Source organism: Erythranthe guttata, chromosome 9 (assembly GCF_056151865.1).
Source record: "Erythranthe guttata isolate IM_541 chromosome 9, IM_541, whole genome shotgun sequence".
NCBI classification, from domain to species: Eukaryota; Viridiplantae; Streptophyta; class Magnoliopsida; order Lamiales; family Phrymaceae; genus Erythranthe; species Erythranthe guttata.
Window position 1 is genome coordinate 16,959,488 of NC_142541.1, and position 21,962 is coordinate 16,981,449.

A 21,962-nucleotide genomic window follows, 5' to 3' on the forward strand; every position below is an offset into this window, starting at 1 on the left:
GGGGCATGGGTGCAAAATATGGAAAGTGACGTAGAGTGGTTCGAGGGGAACGAGGTTTTTGTGGACAGGGATTGGTACACATAAAGATTTTTTTTTTAATTGTATGATTGTGTTTGTGAGAGAGAAAGGTAAAATGAAAATAAAGAAATATTATACACTTGTTTGTATATGTGTATGTGGTGTTTTTTCTACTTCGATTTCATTCCACATATTCAAAATTCGTAATTATATTTATTCCAATTCATTTCACACACACAATAAACACTCGTCTCTCACAACACTGCACATATATACATACACATGCATATATATACATATACTTTTTTTCAGAGAAATATGAGTTGTATTTAAAAGGTGCATGTGTGCTTTTTGTTAATTAACAATTCTATTCATCATTTCTCACCGCCGATCTCTCTCTCTCTCTCTCTCTAATCCATTCATTTCTTTAGTTTCTCTCTCTAAGATCCTTCCTTTTTTTCTTCCCTATAACCACTTTGTAATCTGAATCTCCTTCTCTCTCTCTCTCTCACATACAACACACACTGAAGGTGTGCTTGATCGGCGATATATATTAATCATCTACAAAACTTTAAACGTACCAGAAAAAAAAAAAAAGAGATCGAAAATTTTGTATAGGCTAGACGATGATAATGAGACGACACTGTGAGCTGTGCAGTGGTGAAGCCGCCGTCTTTTGCTCCGCCGACAACGCACATCTCTGCTGGAGCTGCGACGCACGAGTTCACGCGGCCAACTTCCTCGTCGCTCGACATGTTCGCCAGTTTCTCTGCTCCGCCTGCAATAATCTAACCGGCCATTCGATCTCCGGCGTAGGTTCTGACCTTGTTCCGGCGACCTGCTCCTCGTGCCCTACGGCTGATGACGTCAGCTCACTCTCCTCCGATAATTCCTCGGTTTGCATCTCCAGCACCACATCTCCGGCTAAGAAATTATATTGCGGCGGTGGTGGTCAAAGTGTTGACTCTTCGTCTTCTTCGGTGACGTCGGAGCGGGTGGATATTTTTGAAGCCGAGGGCGTTTTCGTCAACTGGTATGGCAAGCTGGGGGTTGGTGATGACGTGGCTGTACGGATGGCCTCCAGAGCTATGAGGGTGTTTTTGGGTCGGTTGACGGTTTTACCATTCCGCATTTGCTTGGCGGCTTCGGTGTGGCATGGTTTGAGATTCGGCTCGGTGCAGACATGGCAGGTGCTGAAACGGCTCGAGGAGATTTCCGGTGCGCCGGCTAAGATTATATTAGCTGCGGCTTCGAAGCTTGAGCGTGCTGTAAAAGTGCAGCGCAGGCGCCGCCTTGAGCTGGAAGAGGGATGGGCTGAGTGCTAGCTAGTTTGGGCTTTGATTAATTAAAAAGTTGTTAACTTTGTTTATTTTATTTTTGTGGCCCATTTTCCTCATTAGATTTAATATTAATGTTTTTAATTAGGATTGCAAGTATTAGAGATGCTAAATATGATTTCAAATAATTATAATATTATTATTATTAAAGTAATATAAATAATAATGACACGCATGCAGTAGACAAATAAGTTGTTTAATGGACATGAAATTGTGGTGGTATATAACATATATATAGAGAGAGAGAGAGAGAGAGAATAAAAATGAGTGGTCTGTCGTGTAAAGTATTAATTCAATAATTCGATATGTGATTTGAAGAGGGTAAAATTCATTTTCATCCCTGAGGTTTGCCCTCAACTTCAAATTAGTCCCTGAGGTTTCACTTAGCTTCAATTTCATCCTTCCAACCCACAATTCACCTTATTTCACCGCCTAATTTGAAGCAAAAAAAAGAAATACCTACTCTACCCTCCAACAAAAAGTGACATAAAAATATAGCAGTTGGAAAAACTAGCTGTTGGGAGAAAAAATATTGCTGGAAAAAATATCTCAATTTCTATATAATATGAACCCACACAATTAAAAAAATATATATTATACATTCATCACAAAATCCAAGCATTACATTCAACAAAAATAATGGAAAGATAATTAAAATCCAAGCATTACAATCACAAGCCGAAAAAATATTTATTTGCAGCAATCAAACAACAAAACTAATGGAAAGCTAGCAAAAAATAATTGATATTCATACTCAAATAATGCTTCTCAAAACAACTAGGTTTCTTAAACAACAGAGATCACTTCAAAAATATTGATTAAGCAAAAGCCTAGTTCAAAATACTTGCCAGTTCTTAAACAAAATTAACTCTAAAACCTTAAAGAGAGTCATCTAAATCCATGATTGAGAATTTGTGTCACTGTACATTTGCAAATTAGGAGCCAACATTCTGCAAATTAGAAGAAAAAAAATGAGAATAAATAATATAAACTAAAATATATAAAATCAATATTAACAATACCTGCTCTTTACTGGATTGGCTCGACTCTTGGATTACTCTATCACTAGCACCTCTCTTCATGCAAGCCCTCTTGTTATGCCCAACTTCATTGCAAATTTTACAAGTCACATGAATAGATCTTTTATGCACTTTAGGAGCCTCATTAGGTTCCCTTCTTCTATTAATTTGCAGCCTGCCTTGTTTGAAAATTCTATTATTTCTTTTGTGGAGAGGAGGCTTCAATGGAGGAACCTGGGTGTTCTTTGGCCATTTAGATGCATCAGACACAACATTTATCATTCCATTGTAGATCCTCAAGTATGCTTCTCTAGTCAAATAGGGACTGACATACTTCACTGGATCATACCTCATATACAAAATGCAGCTCATTGCATGTTTACAGGGCACTCCACACACTTGCCACTCATTGCATTGACAAGTTTTCTCCGATTGATAACATACTTTTTTGTCATCATTCACTTCAAATAAGAACTCAGAAGAAGGTATTGCCAATAGTTTTCTTCCATCATTATTACACCTTCCACTGCTACCACTTCACTCAACCATCGTGTTTTAGAGCCAGTTGCAGTTTCACAAACATCATTTAACAACGATAAGTAGTCATAGCCACTACTGTCCAAATCTTTCAAAACATACTTATCTGCCAAATAGTTGATTTCAAGATTGAACCGCATCCCCTAAATACAAACCATGTTAAAACAACGAATTAATCGAAACTCATCCATAATAATGGCTAAAACAACAGTTATGTGCAAGAAATTGAAAAAAAAAATTACACAAAAACAAGCAGAGATGAAAATTGACAATTGAAACTGAAAAATACACAAACGTTACCTTGTAGTTTTGACAGAGAGGGGTGTGGAGATGGTAGTGAAGGAAACAAACGAATTTTGAGGGCAAACAAAAGTGAGATAAAAGTTTTTTTTTTTTTTTATAAGACTCTGCCGCAGAGTCCAGGGTTTGTGATTTGGGGATGTTTTGTCGAGAGTGGTTTGGCATCTTTAAGGAAATTTTTGGTGAAGGGTAAAGGTTATTCTTGGAATTTATGAATTTCCATTGAGATTTTGCGGTGAAATAAGGGCTGAAGGACGAAATTGAAGCTAAATCAAACCTCAGGGACTAATTTGAAGTTGAGTGCAAACCTCAGGGATGAAAATAAATTTTACCCGATTTGAAGATTATTTGGTTTGCTTCCACACACACACTGACACAAATTGTTTAAATCTGTGGTGTATATTTATAAACTATATGATGCATTTCATATTAGCCACGTATCGTATATATGATGTTTCATTCATTCGTTACAGATCTCTAGTCCACACACACATATACACAGTTTTAGTGTGTGGTTTTTTGGTAATGAATGAACCCGCACCTAATCATATATAAATGCACTGATTAAATCTATACTTTTGTATAATAACTTACAAATCATACGAGAGATGTTTGTGTGTTTTGTGTGATTAGTTTAGGATGCTTAAAGTTGGACTTAAGTATGTAATGAGAGATGTTTCATTCCTTTCTGTTGATGATGTGTGAAATTACCATTATGTCCTTCCTTTTTAACTATTGATTATGATCGTAATTAGTAGGAATTTATATTCACAAAGATATATGATAACAACAATATTAATGTAGATTAATTGTAATAATATCAATTACATAAAGGATTTGAAAACATATATTTTATATTGTGTACAATTACAATAGTTAATGGACCTTGTACACAAAAATGCACTCAATTTATTTTGTCAAGGTTGATTAATAAATGGGCTAATAAGGCAAAGGCCCAGATTAAAATTTGGGCCAATGCGGCAAAGGCCCGATTATAAAATGGGCCAATGGGGGCAAAGGCCCAGATTGATGTTGAAATCACCGTAAACCTTGTTTCAGAAGCCGAATAACGAACAGAAATTCGCTTCTCTCTACCGTCGTCTTGTCCATGGAAGCTCTTTCCGGCTCCGGTTTGCAAATTCAGAGATTGCCAGAGACTTCCTGGGGGATTCAATCTTCCAAAATCAGCAGAAAACACCTCCCTTCGTTAAAAATCAATCCGAGTTCGGCCAAAACGCCGTCGTTGCGATGTGCCTCTCGAGTCTCGGCGCTCGCCCGGGAAGTATCAGACGACGGCAGCGGCGAAGAGGATACCCGGATGGATAACGATAATGGTGTCTTGGGCTTTGTACCCGAAGAATCTCTCCCTTTGTCTCAGGTAATAAATTTAAAATAATTTTGTTTTTCCCTCCTCATTGTTTTATTTTTCTGTTTATTGGACATTCAAAGTTTTTCTTGTTTAATTTCCTTCGATTTGATTTTTGGGAGCTAAAAATTATTCTTAAAAGTTCCTTCGTTTTTAGGTTTATACAGATTAGTAAGATGTCATGGATTTCCAAAAGAAGCTGTTTCGGGATCCAATATCACATTTATATTGAAAATATATCCTCAGTCCGTAAGCATGAAAAATAAGTCAGGAAAACTCATGTTTTTGGTGACATCAAATTCATCATTGGGATTCAAACCTATCAAATATTAATTCATATCCAAACCATTGATTTTACTCCTTACATTCATGCATGCCAGCATAATGTAAATCCATTTACGATGCTCAAAAATTAACATAAAAAATGTTATATGTTGCCTAATTGTTTCTTATGTTGGGAGGATCTTTGTTCTGGTCTCGTATTACAGAAATTGGTTTAGTTGTACTCATATCCCCTGCCATGATAAGTTTAGACATCTCTGTTTATGATATAGTCCGTCAATGGATATTTCAAATGGATTGTTCGGCTTTGTTGTGATGGCCTCTCTCATATCCTGAAGGGTAATAATTTCGATCTCAACCAAAGTATCGAAAAGGATATAAATTTGACGACACCCCCTCTTATGGTCTCATATGGAAGCACATCTGGCGGAGGTGGTACTAGAGCTGGGCTTTTCCGAACACCTATATCTGGAGGAGTACAAAGTGCAACCTCTGCCCACGGTTTACCTAGACCAGCATTAGCAGTTCGGAATTTAATGGAGCAGGTAAACCTTTTTTTCTAATGAATTATATGCATTTTTCTTCAAGGTAGCTATGCTGTTAATAACTTTTTAAAGCAGCTTTTAATATGTTTTTTGCCATTTTCTTGTTGCATTTGAATGAGGAAAGGCTAGATTTGCTCACCTGTGTACTGTGATGTCTCGCATGCATCACCGCCGAGAAGGTTATCCGTTTGGTTCACTCGTAGATTTTGCACCAGATTCAATGGGACGTACGTTCATTTACCCCCTCTTATGGCTATGACAGTGTGTCTAATTGGCTTTTGTTGTCTTCCGTTTTAATCAGAATGCTAATCTATCTACTGTTATATATTTTTTACAGAAGGTTGAAAATTTCTTCGTGGTTGATAGAAAGTTAAATAGTTCCTTAACGATGTTTTTGGCATTGAGAATGTTTTCTTTCCTTCAAATTTTTCCATGGACAATTATCAATCGTCAACTTAGTTTTGGATAGAACCATTTTCTAAATGAAGTCTCAGTGGTCCATTATGTGCATTTTATGAGATGCTCCTTCGAAGGAAAGAATTTTCTAAAAGAAATATCTTTGATCTTTCACGAATGTTTTACTTTGAACACAATTTTGTTAACTGTTTTTGTTCCAGTTAAATGTCTTACATCTACTTCTAAACCCTAAAAAAGGATGGATGGTTTTTAGAAAAAAACAGTTTTCGTAACCATTAAATGATTCCAAGGTCTTGAAATTGTGAAGGATATACTGCTTTTTGTCTTCACAAATCGACTTACTAGTGTGCAAATAAAACCTGTGTTTCGGTTTTGACATTTTCTTTTTTGCAGATCCAATATTTTCATTCTCCCCACTGGCTATACACACTAGGAACTTACTAGCTAATCCAAGATGCACGCTAGTTGTACAGGTTAGCAGTATATTATCAGAGTTCCTCAGTAATGCCATCATCACTGTTTATGCTGCACTTTTTTCATCTGATTTATAAAGATCTGTAAATTTGTTAGATACCTGGATGGAGTGGCTTATCAAATGCTCGTGTGACAATATTTGGCGATGTCTACCCCCTCCCAGAAGACCAGCAGGTGACTACCTTCTTCAGCCAATGCTGTTTAATTAGTAAATAGTCCTAACCACATGTCTGGCAATGAAAATCCTGTTTTGTGGTTTACCTTCTTTTGCATTATAAAATCAAAGTAAATGTTCGTTTTTTAAGTTTCCACGATGTCGTTGTAGTTTCCCTTCCGAGTTCAAAACATTTGTCTCATAAATATCACTTAGAACTTTAGATTCTCCATATTTCTTACAACGATTATTATGTTTAATTCCATTGCCAGGAATGGGCTCATAAACAATACATAGCAAAACACCAACAAGGACCTTCTCAGCAGTGGGGGAATTTCTACTACTTCCGGATGCAGAACATAAGGTTAGCTCTTTTATGTCATACTGTTTTTCTTTATCAGTACGTTAAGAAGATATAATACAGAGACGAGTGTTCAACATTCATGAATACAACAATTATCTGTAATGGCAGTGATATATATTTCATTGGAGGCTTTGGAACTGTTGCATGGGTTGATGTTAAAGAGTATGAAACCCTTCAACCCGATAAGATTGCTGTTGATGGGGGCGAACAAAATCTCAAGGTATGCCTTGTTCTTAATAAATTGGTCATGTCAACCCAATGACGGGGATATAATTTTTTATGTATTTGTTTTATAGGAACTAAATGCAATATTTTCAAAACCACTAAAAGAGCTTTTGTCGAAAGAAGCTGAGGTAGACGATGCTGCTCTTATATCAATAGACAGTAGGGGTATCGATATTCGTGTCCGTCAAGGCGCCCAGGTCCTCTACATTACATGTCATAGTGTTCTGAATCTGCCATTATGTTTTTTCGAAGCTAATATTTCATTTCGTTTTTTGCAGTTTAATGTTCAGAGAATATCATTTGAAGATGGACATAGTGTAGAAACACTCGAGGAAGCGAAGAAAGCACTTTGGAGAGTGTTGGATAAAGGTCGAATACCCAATCTGCAAAAGTAATTGACATAATATTATGTGTTTGCTCTCTTCCATCCCATGTTGTTTGTCTTAGAAACTAAGCTGTAATATTTTCAAAGTGAGTGACTGACTGACTGTGTTTCTACTCTGTAGTATTATTAGTAGTGTCTTAATAATTTATGACCACCCAAGTCAGGATAATTTGATTATAAGCTTTAGCTGTGTTTGTCTGATACTAGCTATATAACTCATTTCTTTTGTACAGACTTTGCTTAATTATATTTGGAGTTTAAAAATCAAAATAATTGTTGAGTTTTGTTTTTGACAATTCAAAAGGCGTGTGGGAGAAAAGTCTTTGGGCATAAAAATGTCCGAAATCATATGATATCTATCTTGTAAGATTTTATACCTAATAATCATCAACTTATTAAATGGAATATACAATAAATATCATGGCTACACAAAAAGAGACCAAATATTTAGTACCAGAGGAATATATTTATATCGAGACTGAAGACAATATTGTATTATATTATATTATATTATACATCAACTTGGATTAAACCTGATTGGATGCTTAAATATTTTCTTCTGACCTGACCTTTTTTTTGAATGTAAATGGAAAACCCATCTTCTTCTTCTTCTTCTTTAGATAATGGTAACACCCAATAGATACCAAAAAATGTTTGGAAAAAAAAACAAAATTGTCATACTCGAAGCTTAGTACGAGAGCTTTAATGGTGGGGTCACAGACGAAGCTCAATATTCATCCATGGCTGTCGTATCCAATGTATGATACATATCTATAGGGCCATCAGTTAAAAAAAAAAACATGAGCAGTGAAAATCAAGCAACAAGAGAAGCAAATCAAGAATTCATCTCTAAAAAACAGAGGCTCTTCTCTCCCATGGCGGAAACAAGCAGCAGCAGCAATGGATCATCAGTGACGTTGATACCGGAAGACCATCTATTCTCGATCTTGCTGCTCTTACCGGTGGAATCTATACTCTGCTTCGCGATGACCTGTAAAAAGTTGAAGTCTTTGGCATATTCAGATTCGCTGTGGGAATCTATCTGCAAGCGTGATTGGGGCCATATTCCAGTCGATTCCCTAAAGGGCTCCAATCGCCTGCATCAGTTTCCATGGAAGAAGTTGTACCACCAGGTTTACCTCTTGGACTCTGTCTTCTGCACTAGACTCTTGTCCCACAAAAACCCTCTTGAGATTCTCCCTTGCCCTAGGGCTTCCCACTCCCTCAATTTAGTTTCTGGATGCTTGGTTCTCTTTGGTGGTGGCTGTGAAGGAGGTCAGCCCTTCTTTTTTTCTTTTTTTGATGTTTTCTTGATTTTTTGCTTCATGATTCTTGGATTAATGATAATACCTTTTTTTTTTTTTGTGGGTTTTACAGTTTGTTTGATCAAGTGCAATTATGTTGTTTGTACATATTATCTTACATGTTGTAGTACTGATAGCTAGCATTTGAAGTGTTCAAGATTAGTTTCTGTGGAAACATTAACTGGTTTTAAGGATTACATTCTGCTCAATTTGAAGTGTTCATGAATCTTGAAATATAGAGCCTCTACCCATAGAAAACAATGTATACATATTACATTGTCTGAATTTTTTTGTCTGTTTTTATCCCAATCAGGCAGGCACTGTGATGACACATGGGTAGCATACATAGGCAACGATTTCAAGCGAAAACTAAACTGGCAGAAGATCGCTTCAGGCATTCCAAGTGGCAGGTTCGGCCATTCCTGCATAGTCATCAACGATTCCCTCATCCTCTTCGGAGGTATCAACGACCACGGCGCCCGCCAAAATGACACCTGGATCGGCCGACTTACCCTCCACGACAGATCCGGCAGCATAACACTCTCCTGGCGGCTGCTCGATATCACCTCCACCGCACCGCCGCCGAGAGGGGCCCACGCCTGTTGCTCCTTAAACAACAAGAGAATGGTCATCCACGGCGGCATAGGACTGTCCGGTCTCAGACTAGGCGACACCTGGATCCTTAATCTTTCAGAAGATTTATGTTTCGGGAGGTGGGCCCAGGTTGTTGTCGATCAGAACTGCCCTCCGTCTCGATCTGGCCACACGCTGACTCATATTGGGGGAGAACAGACGATCTTGTTTGGAGGGAGGGGGGTGGGGTATGAGGTGTTGCACGATGTATGGCTACTCGATGGGGCTGCATCATCTGATGAAGAAGGGAATTGGAGATGGAAACAAGTGTTGTTTGAGCTGCATAGTGTGCCTCGGGGTTTTGATCTGCCGCGAGTGGGGCACTCAGCAAGTCTTATCGTGGGGCGTCGGTTGCTTATCTATGGAGGGGAAGATTCGAATAGGCGGAGGAAGGATGATTTTTGGGTGTTGGATATTGGTTCGATGGTAAACGGAGTGTATAGGAAAATGTGGAGGAGGGTGGAATCGGAAGGGGAGAGACCTAATTGTAGATCGTTTCACGGGGGGTGTGTGGATGATTCCGGAAGGTTCTTGTATGTACACGGTGGAATGGTGGATGGAGTGATTCAGCCGAGTGATCCGTCGGGTTTGAGGTTTGATGGGGAGAGTTTCGTTGTGGAGGTTGTGGTGCTGCAGCAGCAGCCTTAGGAAGAGCTCACAACTTGTCTTTCTTTAAATCAGACTGTAAATAGTTGAAGAATTACTGCAAATTTGGTGAAAGATGGTAAATAAAATCTGCTTGGTATTTTGTTTTTTGAGGTAGGCTTAAGTCTTGGATTAGTCATTTGTTACATTTTTTTATGAATTAGTGAAGCTGTTGGTGCTGTTTTGTAACATAAAAGATAACTCTTGTGTGTTTTGCTTCGGATATAAAACAAACCAACAAAATATATATATATATCTCTGTATCAATCATCTACAAATAGAGAAATGAAAGTAAAAAAAGAATTATGGGCCATTTGAATTTGCTTACAGTGACAGTCTATCTTTCGTTGTGTTGACAGAGTGTACATATAACAACTAAATCTATCAAAAAATAAAACCAAAAAGAAAAGAAAGAAAAAAGGAATGTGATTATAAGATAAGCTTAGTTCTCCACATCTCTCCAAGGACTTTCTTTGGGGCAGGATCATCAGGCCCTCTGTCTCGTTGACCTGACGTAAAATACAACATTCCGTTCCAAAACCCAACTAGTGTCGTTTTTACACGGTAAGGGAGCTTTCCAATCACCGACCATTTCTGTTATTGTAGTTCACATTATTAGGGGAATCAGACTTTTATTGAAGTAAGATTGAAAAATCAGAAAATATAATATATTTGGAGAATGTAGAAGAAATACCAGAGTGTCGAAGTTAAACTGGAAGATTTCTCCAACTAAAGTCATCTTTTTGGTTACAGGATGCTTATCAGTGGTACCTCCAACAATGACTAGTGAATTATTAACAATTGCCCAAGCAAACTCGATATGCGAATCGGGCTTTGGCATCGGAGGTAGCACTTTCCACTTCATGTTACCGTCTAGCATGTACACATCATCGTATACTACCTGCACAAAATAATATACAAGGACATCAGTATAATAATTTATACTAACATCATGCTAATCAATTAATGCACTTAGAATTGGAATACCTCGTTGCGGCGAGAGCATTTAAAAATCGGAGATCCAGGTTTAGCCATGAAATCACCTTCTTGACCACCAATTACGTACAAATGGTCATTGAAAACAACACAAGCCCTACATACAATAATATACATACATGCTCAATAAACAAATTCTTTAAATTGTTGAGACCAAGAAACAGAATCAGATAAATTAAAAACCTGTGGGGTCCGCCACGAGGAATGGGAACTTCAGATCGCCATTCGTTTTCTAAAGCTTTGCCATCTTTGACAGCAATGCTCCAATGCTCTAAAGCAGGTGTGTGCCTGTTCTCTTTGCTGCCACCCATTACATGCAGCCTCCCTCTCCAAAGTTGTGTGGCAGGTGCATACCTAAAAGTAACATATTAATAACTTCCGTTTTGGTATATCGATATAATCTAAGCAACTTTTTATCCCTCGTATATAAATCAAATGGATCGTACTCTTAGTAGCTATTACCTTGGGACTGGTAAAGGTGGCATGTCTCGCCACTGCTTTGTATCTGTGTCGAGTACGAATGTGTGTGCCGTAGGGCCCCTACATTGAGGACCATATTGTCCAGTCACCACATAAATGTATCTTCCATCTGTCACCATTCCTAAATGTGAATGCGCCATTTCTTTCGGCATGTCGAACCTTCCTCCCCAAGTGTCATCAGTGAAATTGTATATATCAACGTGTGAATGTACCTTCAAAGATACAAAACAACCAATGAACATTACTTTTCGCTCACATACACTCATGGGGAAGACATAAATGGAACGGAAACATAGGCGCATCGAAGAAATGCTCTTTCAAGCAGCAAAACAAAAACTCACATAATCAATGGTTCCATAACCAGCAAATACAAAAAGAAGATCCTTGATTTGTATTGCAGCACCATCAAGACGAGGCACTGGTGCCGTTTCCATCTTCTCCCATTTCAATTGAGGGGCTTCCAAATCAGCAAAAGTTGCCGATAAGATCCTCCCTGACACATTATCCTTCTTATCTTTCTTAGGTATCTCCTGTCACGGATCATAATAATATCCAATATTTCAGTAATTAGGAAGGAAGCCAAACGAAGTTTCGATGATCACTTATATTAGAAGAATCAGATTGAACAACCACGGAATGAAATACAATAATACATCACTAATAAAAAAAAAAAAGGAAGCATGGATTTCAGGATCAGATCAATTGAGCAGGCATTATGGGCAAGTAGAGTTGCAATTGTAAAGGGGCAAGAAAAGTGAATAGAAATGAGTGAATTACAGCGTACCTTGATTGGAGGAGTGTGTAAGGGTAAGGTGGTGGTATTGGTGTGAAGGAGGGAGGGGCGGGGAACAACGTAATTGCCGACGGGATTTCGGAGAGCCCAATTGGAGGGAGAGGAAGAAGAAGAAGAGGAAGCCCAGAGTAGATCTACAATCAGAAAAAGCCCTAAAAGACCGACCAATAAAAACACAAACTTGGTGGTTTTAAGCTTTCCTGCAGCTGACCTACCCATCTCTCTCTCTCGCCGCATTCACCATTCATTCGCTGCTGCTCCTCATTCTCTTTCAGATTTCGATTAAGAGAGAGAGAGAGATAATACACTTATCACTTATGGCGGTTCTGCAACTGTAATTATATAATTTTGTTTTTGTTTTGAAGGTTTTCCAATAATTGGATGTGATTGTGAATTTAGAGAGAGAGAGAGAGACAGAGGATCTGGTTCTTGAATTAGTGTATGTTACTTTGTGATTCTTTATATATATAATTTATTAATTAATTAATTAATATTATACTTTATTAGTGAAAAATCATTAATTTGTGCTTGGTTGAACAAATCGGTCCAAGGCATATTAATATACAGCACATGTTAATGAACAAGTGATTAAAAAAAAAAAAAAAGAAGCCATTAGCAAACACTGTTCTTGAACTGAAAACATGTAAAAGTATTTCCATAGTCAACAAACAAAGCTTTACCAATTTACCAAGACTCCAACAAATAAACAAATACACAAACAAACCTAACAATATACATGAACAGCCAAAACACCTACTAAGTAAGCTGTGGCGCAAAAAGCCTCGAAAAAAACCCCGTCCCGATTGTTTATATGCTATTTGTTTTAAAAGAAACTAGACTGGTATAACATCGACCTTTGATGAATCTTCGCACCTCAACACGATACCGTCAAAGCTACTAGGAAATATACATTGACTCCACTGACACCCTGTTGTGAATGCCTCTCCCGGTGGAACTATCATCAGCACGTTTTCGTTCCTCTGTACCACCCCCATCACACTTACCGTGCTCCCTTCCTTTATATACCTACCATCACCACCAAACATATATATACATACCATCATCATTAATAAGATGAATGTCCATATATAAAAGAAAAAGTGGGAGTTGCAAAGATTACGACTTTACCCTTCTTTTAATCTCATCGGACGATCATCCACTGATAGGTTCCTCTCTCCTAGCCAGCGGATAAGTTCTGGAGAAGACTCGTTTTTTAGTGGATCAACATCAATGGCTACAGTTTCATCCACGTATGGAATCACACGTGCACCATAGCCAGCTTTGACCAATGCTCTCAGCCCAGACTGGAAATCCGATATGTAAAAGTCCACAACATGCTTCTGCATTTTTCAGACAAGGAATTTTCAGTAAATTTAGCTTAGTGCTGCTTCAAATGAATCATACTATCTAGTTAGAACTACATATATATATATATATACCTCTGAAGATCTAAGCCCCCATGTGAAACGTCGGTGTGTAGGAGTTGCAGCCTTGGAACCCCACGCCCTGTACTCGAACAAATTTGTGCAAGTGTACACGCACCTTGGAACCTTCTGGAAGGATGATTTGAGTGGAACATTTCCACAGGTAACCACCTTCCCAATATAACAATCAACCATCAGAACAAATTAAAAAAATATATATATAATAATTACGAACACGGCCATATTATATATAGTTGCATACCCCAGAAACTTTGACATATTGCCCGTTTTTAGCAGTTCTCAGTTCAGAATCTGGATAACTTGTAATGTAGCCAACGACAGCTTTTCTCCCCCAACAAGAATTCCACACGAACAGAGCAGCAACAATGCAAAACAGAACAGTAACAACAACGAGAAGAACAGCATTGCGAACCGCTCCCAGAATAAAACCACCCGCAATAAACCCCATCACGAAAAGCATAATAACCGCCCACAGTATAGTTTTCGGGAGGTTCCTCTTAAACGAATACTCATCATCTTGACCAAGAGTCGTCACAGCCTGATTGTTGCTAACTGAGGAAGAACCATGTAATTTCATCGACCCGCTCGAATCCAAAGGTCCGGATACCTTTCGTGGGGCTCCAGATGAGTTAAGTGGGCCAGATGAAATGGGTCCAGATGTAATGAGACCTGTTGTTGGAAGAACCGGCGGCAGAGGACCCGAGTTTTGGCGGGTTACCGGAGTTACTCCACCAGATTGTGGGCCAGAGGATCTTTTGATAGGCTCCCCGTGCTTATTCAGTGGACCAGAATTTGATTTTTTCATAGACGAAGAACCAGAAACACCAAAGGATGATATGGGGCCTGACGTAGAGTAGCTCGATCTAGCTGCAGCACTAGTGATTGGTCCAGATTTTCTTGATTTGGAGCCATCTACAGGAATGTCAAACATTTTTCCGAGCTCGCCAGATTTTTTTATGTCGCCGCCTGTGTAAGGCATGGCGGCAGATGTCATGGTTGGTGTTCTCTCTTTCGGCTGTTCTGGACGGCCAGATACATAGAGGCCGCTGCTCAGCTGATGAGATGGGAATCGAGACCCCATTTTAGGTTTTGCTTATCAAGAAGGTGAGTGGTTTTTCGGGTGATGATTCAGGTCTCTGGAGAAAATAAATGAACTTGGTGAAAAAACGAGTTTCTAGAGGATTGAATAAAAAATGAATCTTTTATAGTAACTAATTGATATTACAGTCGTCGAAGGAATAACTGACAAACACACGTGTAAATAAAGAATAATACGACCATTCATGGTTTTGATATGTTGCCTGATAAGCCGTTTGCTTTGCTAAAACAACAAAAGGTCGGTGCGGAGAATTATATAAATACAGTTACGAATGCAACATTAAGGACGGAAAAAAACAAAATAGAGACAGACGTAACGAACTTCAACAAATGACGTCAAGGAAAGCAATCCAACTATTAGTTACCGCCTATAACTTCACCGACTTTTTTTAAGGTGCCCATGAGGCATAAACACGTGGAAGAAAGGGAGCCGTCAAACAAGATGTACGGACAGCACGTAAAAAATATAATCTTTGTCGGCACAACATGATCAATGTTCCAACTTCTAAAACATTATAAGTTAATGGATGCCGCACAAAAACTGTAACCGATTGTCTCGGATAAATTTCTTTTTCACATTATCACCGGAAAACAATAGGGGTTCGTTCCAGATTACACTAAAAAAAGTACTCCATAATAATAAAAAAATTAAAGAACTTTCTTTTTTTGCATGACAGCTTAGAAATTCAGGAAACTCACAGCTGCATATAAGACAAAGTTATTATGACTATCAAATGGATTTGAAAAACAATTTGAGTTGTAGCGGATTTACAGACTCGGAGCTTGGCAATCGATAAAATGAGATTTAACATCCATTTATATGATCAAAAGCATGTCCATAGAATGAGTGTAACCACACACACCATAGCTCTGATAAAAACTGTGCAATAAGTTGATGCATTAAAGCAGAATCTTCCAAAAAATGGAAGTGATTCAATAAATACAAGAGACAAATCTTAGTAAGCTACACATGTGGATGCGTTCAGGCGGTACACAAACAATATTATTTTTTTCATATACATCCATTTTCAGTTTTGAGTGATCCACAAAGGACAAAACTTTAAGCCAAATTGCCGGAAAACAAGGAATGGAAATTTCCACACAAAAATTCACAAACCCTCGCCGGGAACTAGTCGATTATCTCACTCAACATCGTTAAATCTAAGAAAAAGGAGGCCAACTAAACATCAAAGAACAAAAGAAAATGCCTTAATTTCAGATCAAGTCACAAGGAAAGCACATTTGTATAACTGAATTTGGACTATCCCTGCTTAAATCAACTAAACACAGTACATACCCCCACTTCACCGTTTCAAGCAATTAAAAAAAAAAAAAAAAAGATTCCGAAAAGACAACGCAATTTAACAGCAGCAAATGAAATGAGTTTGGATTCAAAATTTGGTATTTGGAAATTTTGATAGTAAAATCCCATTTGAACAAACTCTCCTAGATTAATTTATTTATTTCAACCACTTAAAATAGAATTTAAAAAAAATGTAAATCATGCCTGTCAAACACATTCAACGAAACCAAAAATAGAAAACAAAAATTAATAAAAAAAAGAAATATAGTTCTTGGAAGCAAAAAATAGAGAAGAAAGAAGCAGTACCTGAAGATGACAGCAGCAAAAGATAGGGGTACATGTAATGGTGTATGAAAATCTGCAAATACGAAAAAAGAAAACAAGAGGGTCGTTGTTACATGGAATTCTGGTGCGATCCCATCACCAAACCATCAAAATTTGTACTGCTTTCTCTCTCTAAAATGCTTAAAAATGGAGTCTTGAGACTTGCGATAGCCGCAACGACCGGTGGGTTGTCTGTCTGCCTGTCTGTCTCCTGTAACATCCGAACACAGATTACAGCAGGAAAAATATACTTCTCTCTACTGTTAAGAATATAAGATTTTTTCTTTACGATTCTACTGTTGGTTATAGTGACAGCAATTATAAATTATTGCAGCACATTAATTAATTTCTAGAGAGAGAATTGTGAATGCGAAAGAAAAAAAAAAAAGAAAAACAAAAAACACCTTCCACTTTCTCGGCACACTCTGGTCTGCTGCTCTCTCTCTCTCTCTCTCTCTCTCTCTCTCTTCACTCTTTCACTGTGGGTTTAGTTTTATATTTAGTTTTTAGTATATTTTATTTTGGTACATGAACTTTTATATATTTATCATTTTGATACATGAGTTTTAAAAATTACTTTTTAAGTGTTAACCAATACGAACAAATGGGTAGAAACGGAAAATCACTGCTGAAATTATATTTATTCTCTTATATAAAATTATATATTTTTTCTTTTATATAATTATTAGTTTTTTTTTTTAATACTAGTGTCTCGTTACTAGTCACATGTCACACGTAATATGTTTATATGAACATATACAACTATTTCTAGTACAACAACATTTTCTTTTATCTCCAAGTTCTTTGAAGAATGGGATGTTGTACTTTTAGTGATCAATCTTGACTATCAAGTCATAATCGTCTCCGACTCGTATTACTCGAAATAAATATATTCACAATAAATGTTAGGATCCGAACGAATCCCTAATCATGGCATACACAATTACTTAGTACAAAAGTGAAAATAGACTTCAATCATTCTTATTACTATAGAATATAAGGTTCGAACATTAAATCTTTAAAATCGTATAGGTGGAAATTAGTTTCTTACCATCAAGATCCAAAAGTACATTTCTACGTGAACCAATTCTTGATATATAGCCTTTTCAGTATTGTATCATCTCATGAATATGAGTTGAAATACATGGATATACCCACTTCGAGTCCAAATAGATTTGTCATTTGTATGTTGAACCCCTTATCGAATCTGATTATCATCGTCTTGATTTATGTCTCATATTGGAACAACTTACTATAATACTTCCCTGCTTACGAATTAGTCATAAGCTCTTATTTTCATATTTGCCATTCCTTAACAAACTTTGAATACGCTTTTTGGAAGAAAGTAGGTTACATGCAATTTTTGATCTTGAACCGTAATAACAATCTAATCTTTCAAATTCTTTATTTTACAAAATTTACCCTTAAATAATTATTTATTAGTTTAGAGATTATGTTTTCCATGCGAACTTAAATAGGATAACTGTAATGAGCAATCAAATATGGTTGAGTTTGAGATATAATGGTGGTAAAGGGATATGAAATGCAAAGTAGAAATGAAGATTTGAGGCAATACAATGATTTTGTTTTAATTAATTACTTTGCTTTAAAGGTTTTGGAGATATCCTCTCTCCTAATGATTTTGGTTAGTTCCTTTGCTTATAAGCATTTAAATTTTATTGTTTTTCTCTTTTTCATTTTTTTGGGATCTTTATCATTCATATACATACATGATACAACACACACCCACATCCACATTGGTGTGTGTAGATTAATGGTAAAAAATCACCCTTTGTAGCATAAAAATAACCGGACTTGCCTATTCAAGTCCAAAGTCCAAAGTGTATTTATTATAGTCTTTATGAGCAATTAGGCATTTAATATCTAAATAATCGTAACCGTTGATTGTTGATATATCCATGCGTAACAAACTAATTATGATATATGACTTGTGCACTTGGTAATTCTTTGTTGATGAAGTAGCATTGTCTATGCTACATATGAACACATGAACTTGAACAAATAATGTCACACCATACACGTGTATAAATCGATACATAATTTACACACGTCTATACAAACATGTGATTATCTAAATCAAATGCGGAAAACTAGACGGTGCACTAAGCAAAACTTCAATGTATAGGAAGTTATGCAATCATGACTTGTGGCCCCATTCAGTTATCATACAGTCATGCAATATGTTTTATATAAACAATGGCATAGTTATGTACTCACTACATCTAAATAAATAGTTGCGTAAAAAGAGTACTTTTCGACCTCCAAAAACCAATGTTGCAGCAAGTAAACAGGGAAAGGCAAGAAGTTAACCGGTTAAAGAAACAAAGCTCAAAAATAGTGAAGCAAATTCCAACACTGATAGTACAATGATTAACAGCATTATGATGTTTTAGACAGCGAGATTCGCTCAAAGTTTATTCGCTCTTTCCCAGCATTTATATTTTGAAGAATCCAATAGAACACATAAAATGAAACAAACCAACCAAGAATCGCCCATGCATTTCGTTGAAGCTGCTGCAATCATCACGTAAAAAGGTGTTAGACAAAACATGTGGGATTTCTTAGGTATAGACAAGCATTATCTCTAATATAATTAGTATACCGACACAAGAATTAACCATTCAAGCAACATGTAAAGATAGCTGCACAACTCAAAACTTATTACACAATTTCAATTAGACTAGCAACCATAAACGGTGCTTCTCGACTATGTCCATCCATCCAATCAACGAAAATGTGAAGAGGGATTCATGACAATGCAATCAATTCCACGGTACTTGGACTGTGTATGCCATTATGTTATGGCCGGTGTCCTACTCATGGCACGAGTCGAGAACATCCCACAGTCACATTTCAAGTGCAATAGTTTTCAATCAAGAAAAACTAAATCAAACGTGGTATTGCATTATACGCAAATCAGTCCTATTTGCAACACATAATCAAATTTAATAAATAAAGTATTCACAGGACAAGCCAAGAGGCATTATTTCGTATACTAATACAACAGATTCATTAGAACATCACATTGCTGGATTGATAGAATTGAATGAGGTGGTGAAGATAACTTACAATCTCTATCACAGACTTTCGATTAATTTACACAACCAAGAAATGCAGGCTATGTGTGTTAAATCAGAACTATATTATATATGACTAGTAATACAAGCAAGGGCATAGTAGATCGCAAAGAGGTAAGACAGAGAGCAGTACAAAATTAGGTTAAAATAAAGGAAATTGGGAAAAAACCTTTGGATCAATGGGCAGCGTGGTCCTGCTGATGTTGGAGGTGGCGGCGCTCCTCGGGGAGAGCGACGAGGTAGGAGAAGATCATACCGCCGAAGCAGATGTGAAGGAGAGGGTCAACGGAGCTGGTCTCGATGTACTTGGCGTGGTAATTGTCGAGGGCACGACCGCCGGCGTTCTTGAGATTGCTGATTGAGAAGATTGGCTTAAGGTGGCTGGGCAATTCCTTCACCTTCAAACCCTTGATCTCCTTGTAGAAAGCCCTCATCGCCATTTTCCTTTTTTCCTTGAATTGAATTTGTGGTGATAGATCTGGCTGGAGGAACAATTTAATTGAATTCGTTTTTCTATAATAATAATAATGGGAATTTATTTATTTATTATTGCAAGAATATTAACTGAAACTGGGCTCAGTTGGGCCGTGCAATAGAATTTTATTTAAGCCCAAAAGAGTGAAAAGCCCAATAGCTACGAGTCGGCGCGGCAGTCCAGGTCAGCCCTAGCCAAATGGTACCAATAAAATTACAAAACAAGTCCCTTAATTTATTCAATATTCCAAACTCACCCCATTGCTCCTTTCTTCTATATATATGTGCCCTACCCCTCTGTATCTATATTCTATACCTCACTTCAACAGCCAGCCCTAAATAATGGCCTCCTCCTTCTCTAAAACCCTAATTCGGACCCCCGCCGCCGCCTATCTCTTTAAACAAACAGCCACCCGCCGCCTCTCCACTCTGCCCGAAAGCAGCGAGCTGACGGCGTCGGAGGCTGAAGCCAAGATGGTAGATAAGATTGAAGATGCCATTCATGGCATCATCGTCGTTAGATCCAAACCAGATTGGCTTCCCTTTGTGCCTGGATCCTCTTATTGGGCCCCACCTCGGCGAGTCTCTTACGGCGTCGCCGAGGTTGTAAACAAAATTGCAAATGCGTTGACCGAGGAGGAGTATTTATCTCTTACTACCTTGCAGGGATGGCCTTCATCCGCCTACTACATCCACGATGATGGTATATAATAATTTATTTTGACCTAATATTTGCATTTGAAGTTATATGTTCATAATCAAATTTTTTGAGATCTTTATTATTTCAAAAAAAAAAAAAAATTTGTTATGGGGTTGTATGTATATATGAGTGAAGAAGGGGCAGATGATGTACTAATTCAGAACGGAGTACTCAATTATTATTATTGAGTGAAATGACGCTCAACTGAATAGGAAGATCTGATGCCTCTTTGACACTGTTCTTTTAAATTTCCCAATAATTTGTTTTGAAATATAATATTTATGAATTTTATTTTATAATAATTGATATGAATGTTAATGAAGCCTGTGATGATGCTTTATTCATAAAAATGCATTTATGCATTCATGTTGAATACTCCATTTAGACTAGGACGATCTGAGGCTTCCTTAATTTTTTTTTTAAAATATAATTTCTACTTTAAAGAGATGAGCTTAGCCTGTGGTTAAATTTCCATGTATGATGAGACAAATAATTTACAGTTATCCCTGTCTGAGATATATCTGCTGAAAACATGTAATCTGACATGGAATGCTTTATAAGCTCACTACTTTGTTTTCGCTATTTATATAATCAGTTGAAAAACAGTTCTTGCTTGCTACTCAAAGATATTCTTGTGCTTTTTGTTTGTTTTTACATAATGTATGTAATGTTTGTGGATGATGAGACAAACAAATCACAGTTATCCCTGTCTGATACAAATTCTGTTGAAAAGTTTGTGATCTGACTAAACAATCTCAATGATTAGATTTAATTATATATATTAATATTTTTGGAATGCAGGTGCTTGTTCCCAAATGGATTATGCAGGGAGCAAGATTTCATCTGCCAATATATCTGTGCATGAGGAAGAAGACTAGACAAGTTAGTTTGTAGAGATATAATTATGTATAGCCAGCTCTCATGGATTACGGTCTGGTATATATGTTAATAGCATAGATAACCAGTGTATAGAAATGTTTGTACCTTGCATAACTTCAATATTTTAACTTAAGTTGTCAAGGAAAATATAAATTGTGGAAATATTCACTTGTACAGTTTATTTACCATTTTGATGAGCGCATTTGCTTGGTTCCAAAGACTGTAGATTAAAAAATGTTCACCTTTTGTATATATTGGAAAGTATTATTAATTATTATTCTAGAATTAGTTCTGTTTTGAACAATTTATAAATAATATTGAGAAAAGTTTTTGAAGAAGCAAATCTCGAATATAATTAACAATGATT

The 21,962-nt window shown here is 37.0% G+C and overlaps 7 protein-coding genes and 2 non-coding genes across 10 annotated transcripts; 6 read left to right on the forward strand and 3 right to left on the reverse strand.

Annotated features, from left to right (window-relative positions):
* The first annotated feature begins 186 nt into the window (after window positions 1–186).
* Window positions 187–1,526, forward strand: BBX32 (B-box 32). The gene has a single exon (XM_013000778.2). The coding sequence runs from the start codon at window positions 645–647 to the stop codon at window positions 1,341–1,343; it is 699 nt and encodes a 232-aa protein (XP_012856232.2). The 5' UTR covers window positions 187–644; the 3' UTR covers window positions 1,344–1,526.
* Window positions 1,527–4,240: 2,714 nt separating this feature from the next.
* On the forward strand, window positions 4,241–7,693 carry LOC105976010 (Pyridoxamine 5'-phosphate oxidase family protein). 2 transcript variants are annotated; one of them, XM_013001287.2, is made up of 9 exons: window positions 4,241–4,589; window positions 5,132–5,404; window positions 5,529–5,631; window positions 6,215–6,294; window positions 6,392–6,469; window positions 6,722–6,813; window positions 6,922–7,033; window positions 7,110–7,235; window positions 7,317–7,693. In XM_013001287.2, the coding sequence occupies exons 1-9, from the start codon at window positions 4,320–4,322 to the stop codon at window positions 7,431–7,433; spliced, it is 1,251 nt and encodes a 416-aa protein (XP_012856741.2). In that variant the 5' UTR covers window positions 4,241–4,319; the 3' UTR covers window positions 7,434–7,693. The 2 variants fall into 2 exon arrangements, with proteins under 2 accessions (XP_012856741.2, XP_012856742.2); XM_013001288.2 differs by having other exon boundaries at window positions 5,198–5,404.
* A 160-nt stretch (window positions 7,694–7,853) lies between these two features.
* On the forward strand, window positions 7,854–10,201 carry LOC105975863 (Kelch repeat-containing F-box family protein). Its single transcript, XM_013001101.2, has 2 exons — window positions 7,854–8,698; window positions 9,041–10,201. Exons 1-2 carry the CDS (start codon window positions 8,224–8,226, stop codon window positions 10,006–10,008), a joined length of 1,443 nt encoding a protein of 480 aa, XP_012856555.2. The 5' UTR covers window positions 7,854–8,223; the 3' UTR covers window positions 10,009–10,201.
* A 29-nt stretch (window positions 10,202–10,230) lies between these two features.
* LOC105975862 (Galactose oxidase/kelch repeat superfamily protein) lies at window positions 10,231–12,803 on the reverse strand. Its single transcript, XM_013001100.2, has 7 exons — window positions 12,266–12,803; window positions 11,823–12,011; window positions 11,464–11,693; window positions 11,185–11,355; window positions 10,993–11,098; window positions 10,700–10,906; window positions 10,231–10,599 (listed from the first exon to the last, which is right to left on the reverse strand). Exons 1-7 carry the CDS (start codon window positions 12,509–12,511, stop codon window positions 10,435–10,437), a joined length of 1,314 nt encoding a protein of 437 aa, XP_012856554.2. The 5' UTR covers window positions 12,512–12,803; the 3' UTR covers window positions 10,231–10,434.
* An 83-nt stretch (window positions 12,804–12,886) lies between these two features.
* On the reverse strand, window positions 12,887–16,952 carry LOC105975970 (protein SHOU4). The gene is made up of 6 exons (XM_013001237.2): window positions 16,849–16,952; window positions 16,427–16,655; window positions 13,961–14,855; window positions 13,714–13,869; window positions 13,403–13,614; window positions 12,887–13,300 (listed from the first exon to the last, which is right to left on the reverse strand). The coding sequence occupies exons 3-6, from the start codon at window positions 14,798–14,800 to the stop codon at window positions 13,108–13,110; spliced, it is 1,401 nt and encodes a 466-aa protein (XP_012856691.1). The 5' UTR covers window positions 14,801–14,855; window positions 16,427–16,655; window positions 16,849–16,952; the 3' UTR covers window positions 12,887–13,107.
* A 1,818-nt stretch (window positions 16,953–18,770) lies between these two features.
* Window positions 18,771–20,060, reverse strand: LOC105976005 (uncharacterized). Its single transcript, XM_088823233.1, has 2 exons — window positions 19,712–20,060; window positions 18,771–18,976 (listed from the first exon to the last, which is right to left on the reverse strand). Exon 1 carries the CDS (start codon window positions 19,980–19,982, stop codon window positions 19,719–19,721), a length of 264 nt encoding a protein of 87 aa, XP_088679359.1. The 5' UTR covers window positions 19,983–20,060; the 3' UTR covers window positions 18,771–18,976; window positions 19,712–19,718.
* Window positions 20,061–20,358: 298 nt separating this feature from the next.
* LOC105975636 (uncharacterized) lies at window positions 20,359–21,813 on the forward strand. The gene is made up of 2 exons (XM_088822814.1): window positions 20,359–20,715; window positions 21,517–21,813. Exons 1-2 carry the CDS (start codon window positions 20,359–20,361, stop codon window positions 21,592–21,594), a joined length of 435 nt encoding a protein of 144 aa, XP_088678940.1. The 3' UTR covers window positions 21,595–21,813.
* On the forward strand, window positions 21,186–21,266 carry LOC148768241 (small nucleolar RNA R38). Its single transcript, XR_016033706.1, has one exon. It is a non-coding gene; the product is annotated as a small nucleolar RNA R38 (small nucleolar RNA).
* LOC148768242 (small nucleolar RNA R38) lies at window positions 21,387–21,468 on the forward strand. The gene has a single exon (XR_016033707.1). It is a non-coding gene; the product is annotated as a small nucleolar RNA R38 (small nucleolar RNA).
* Window positions 21,814–21,962: the final 149 nt, after the last annotated feature.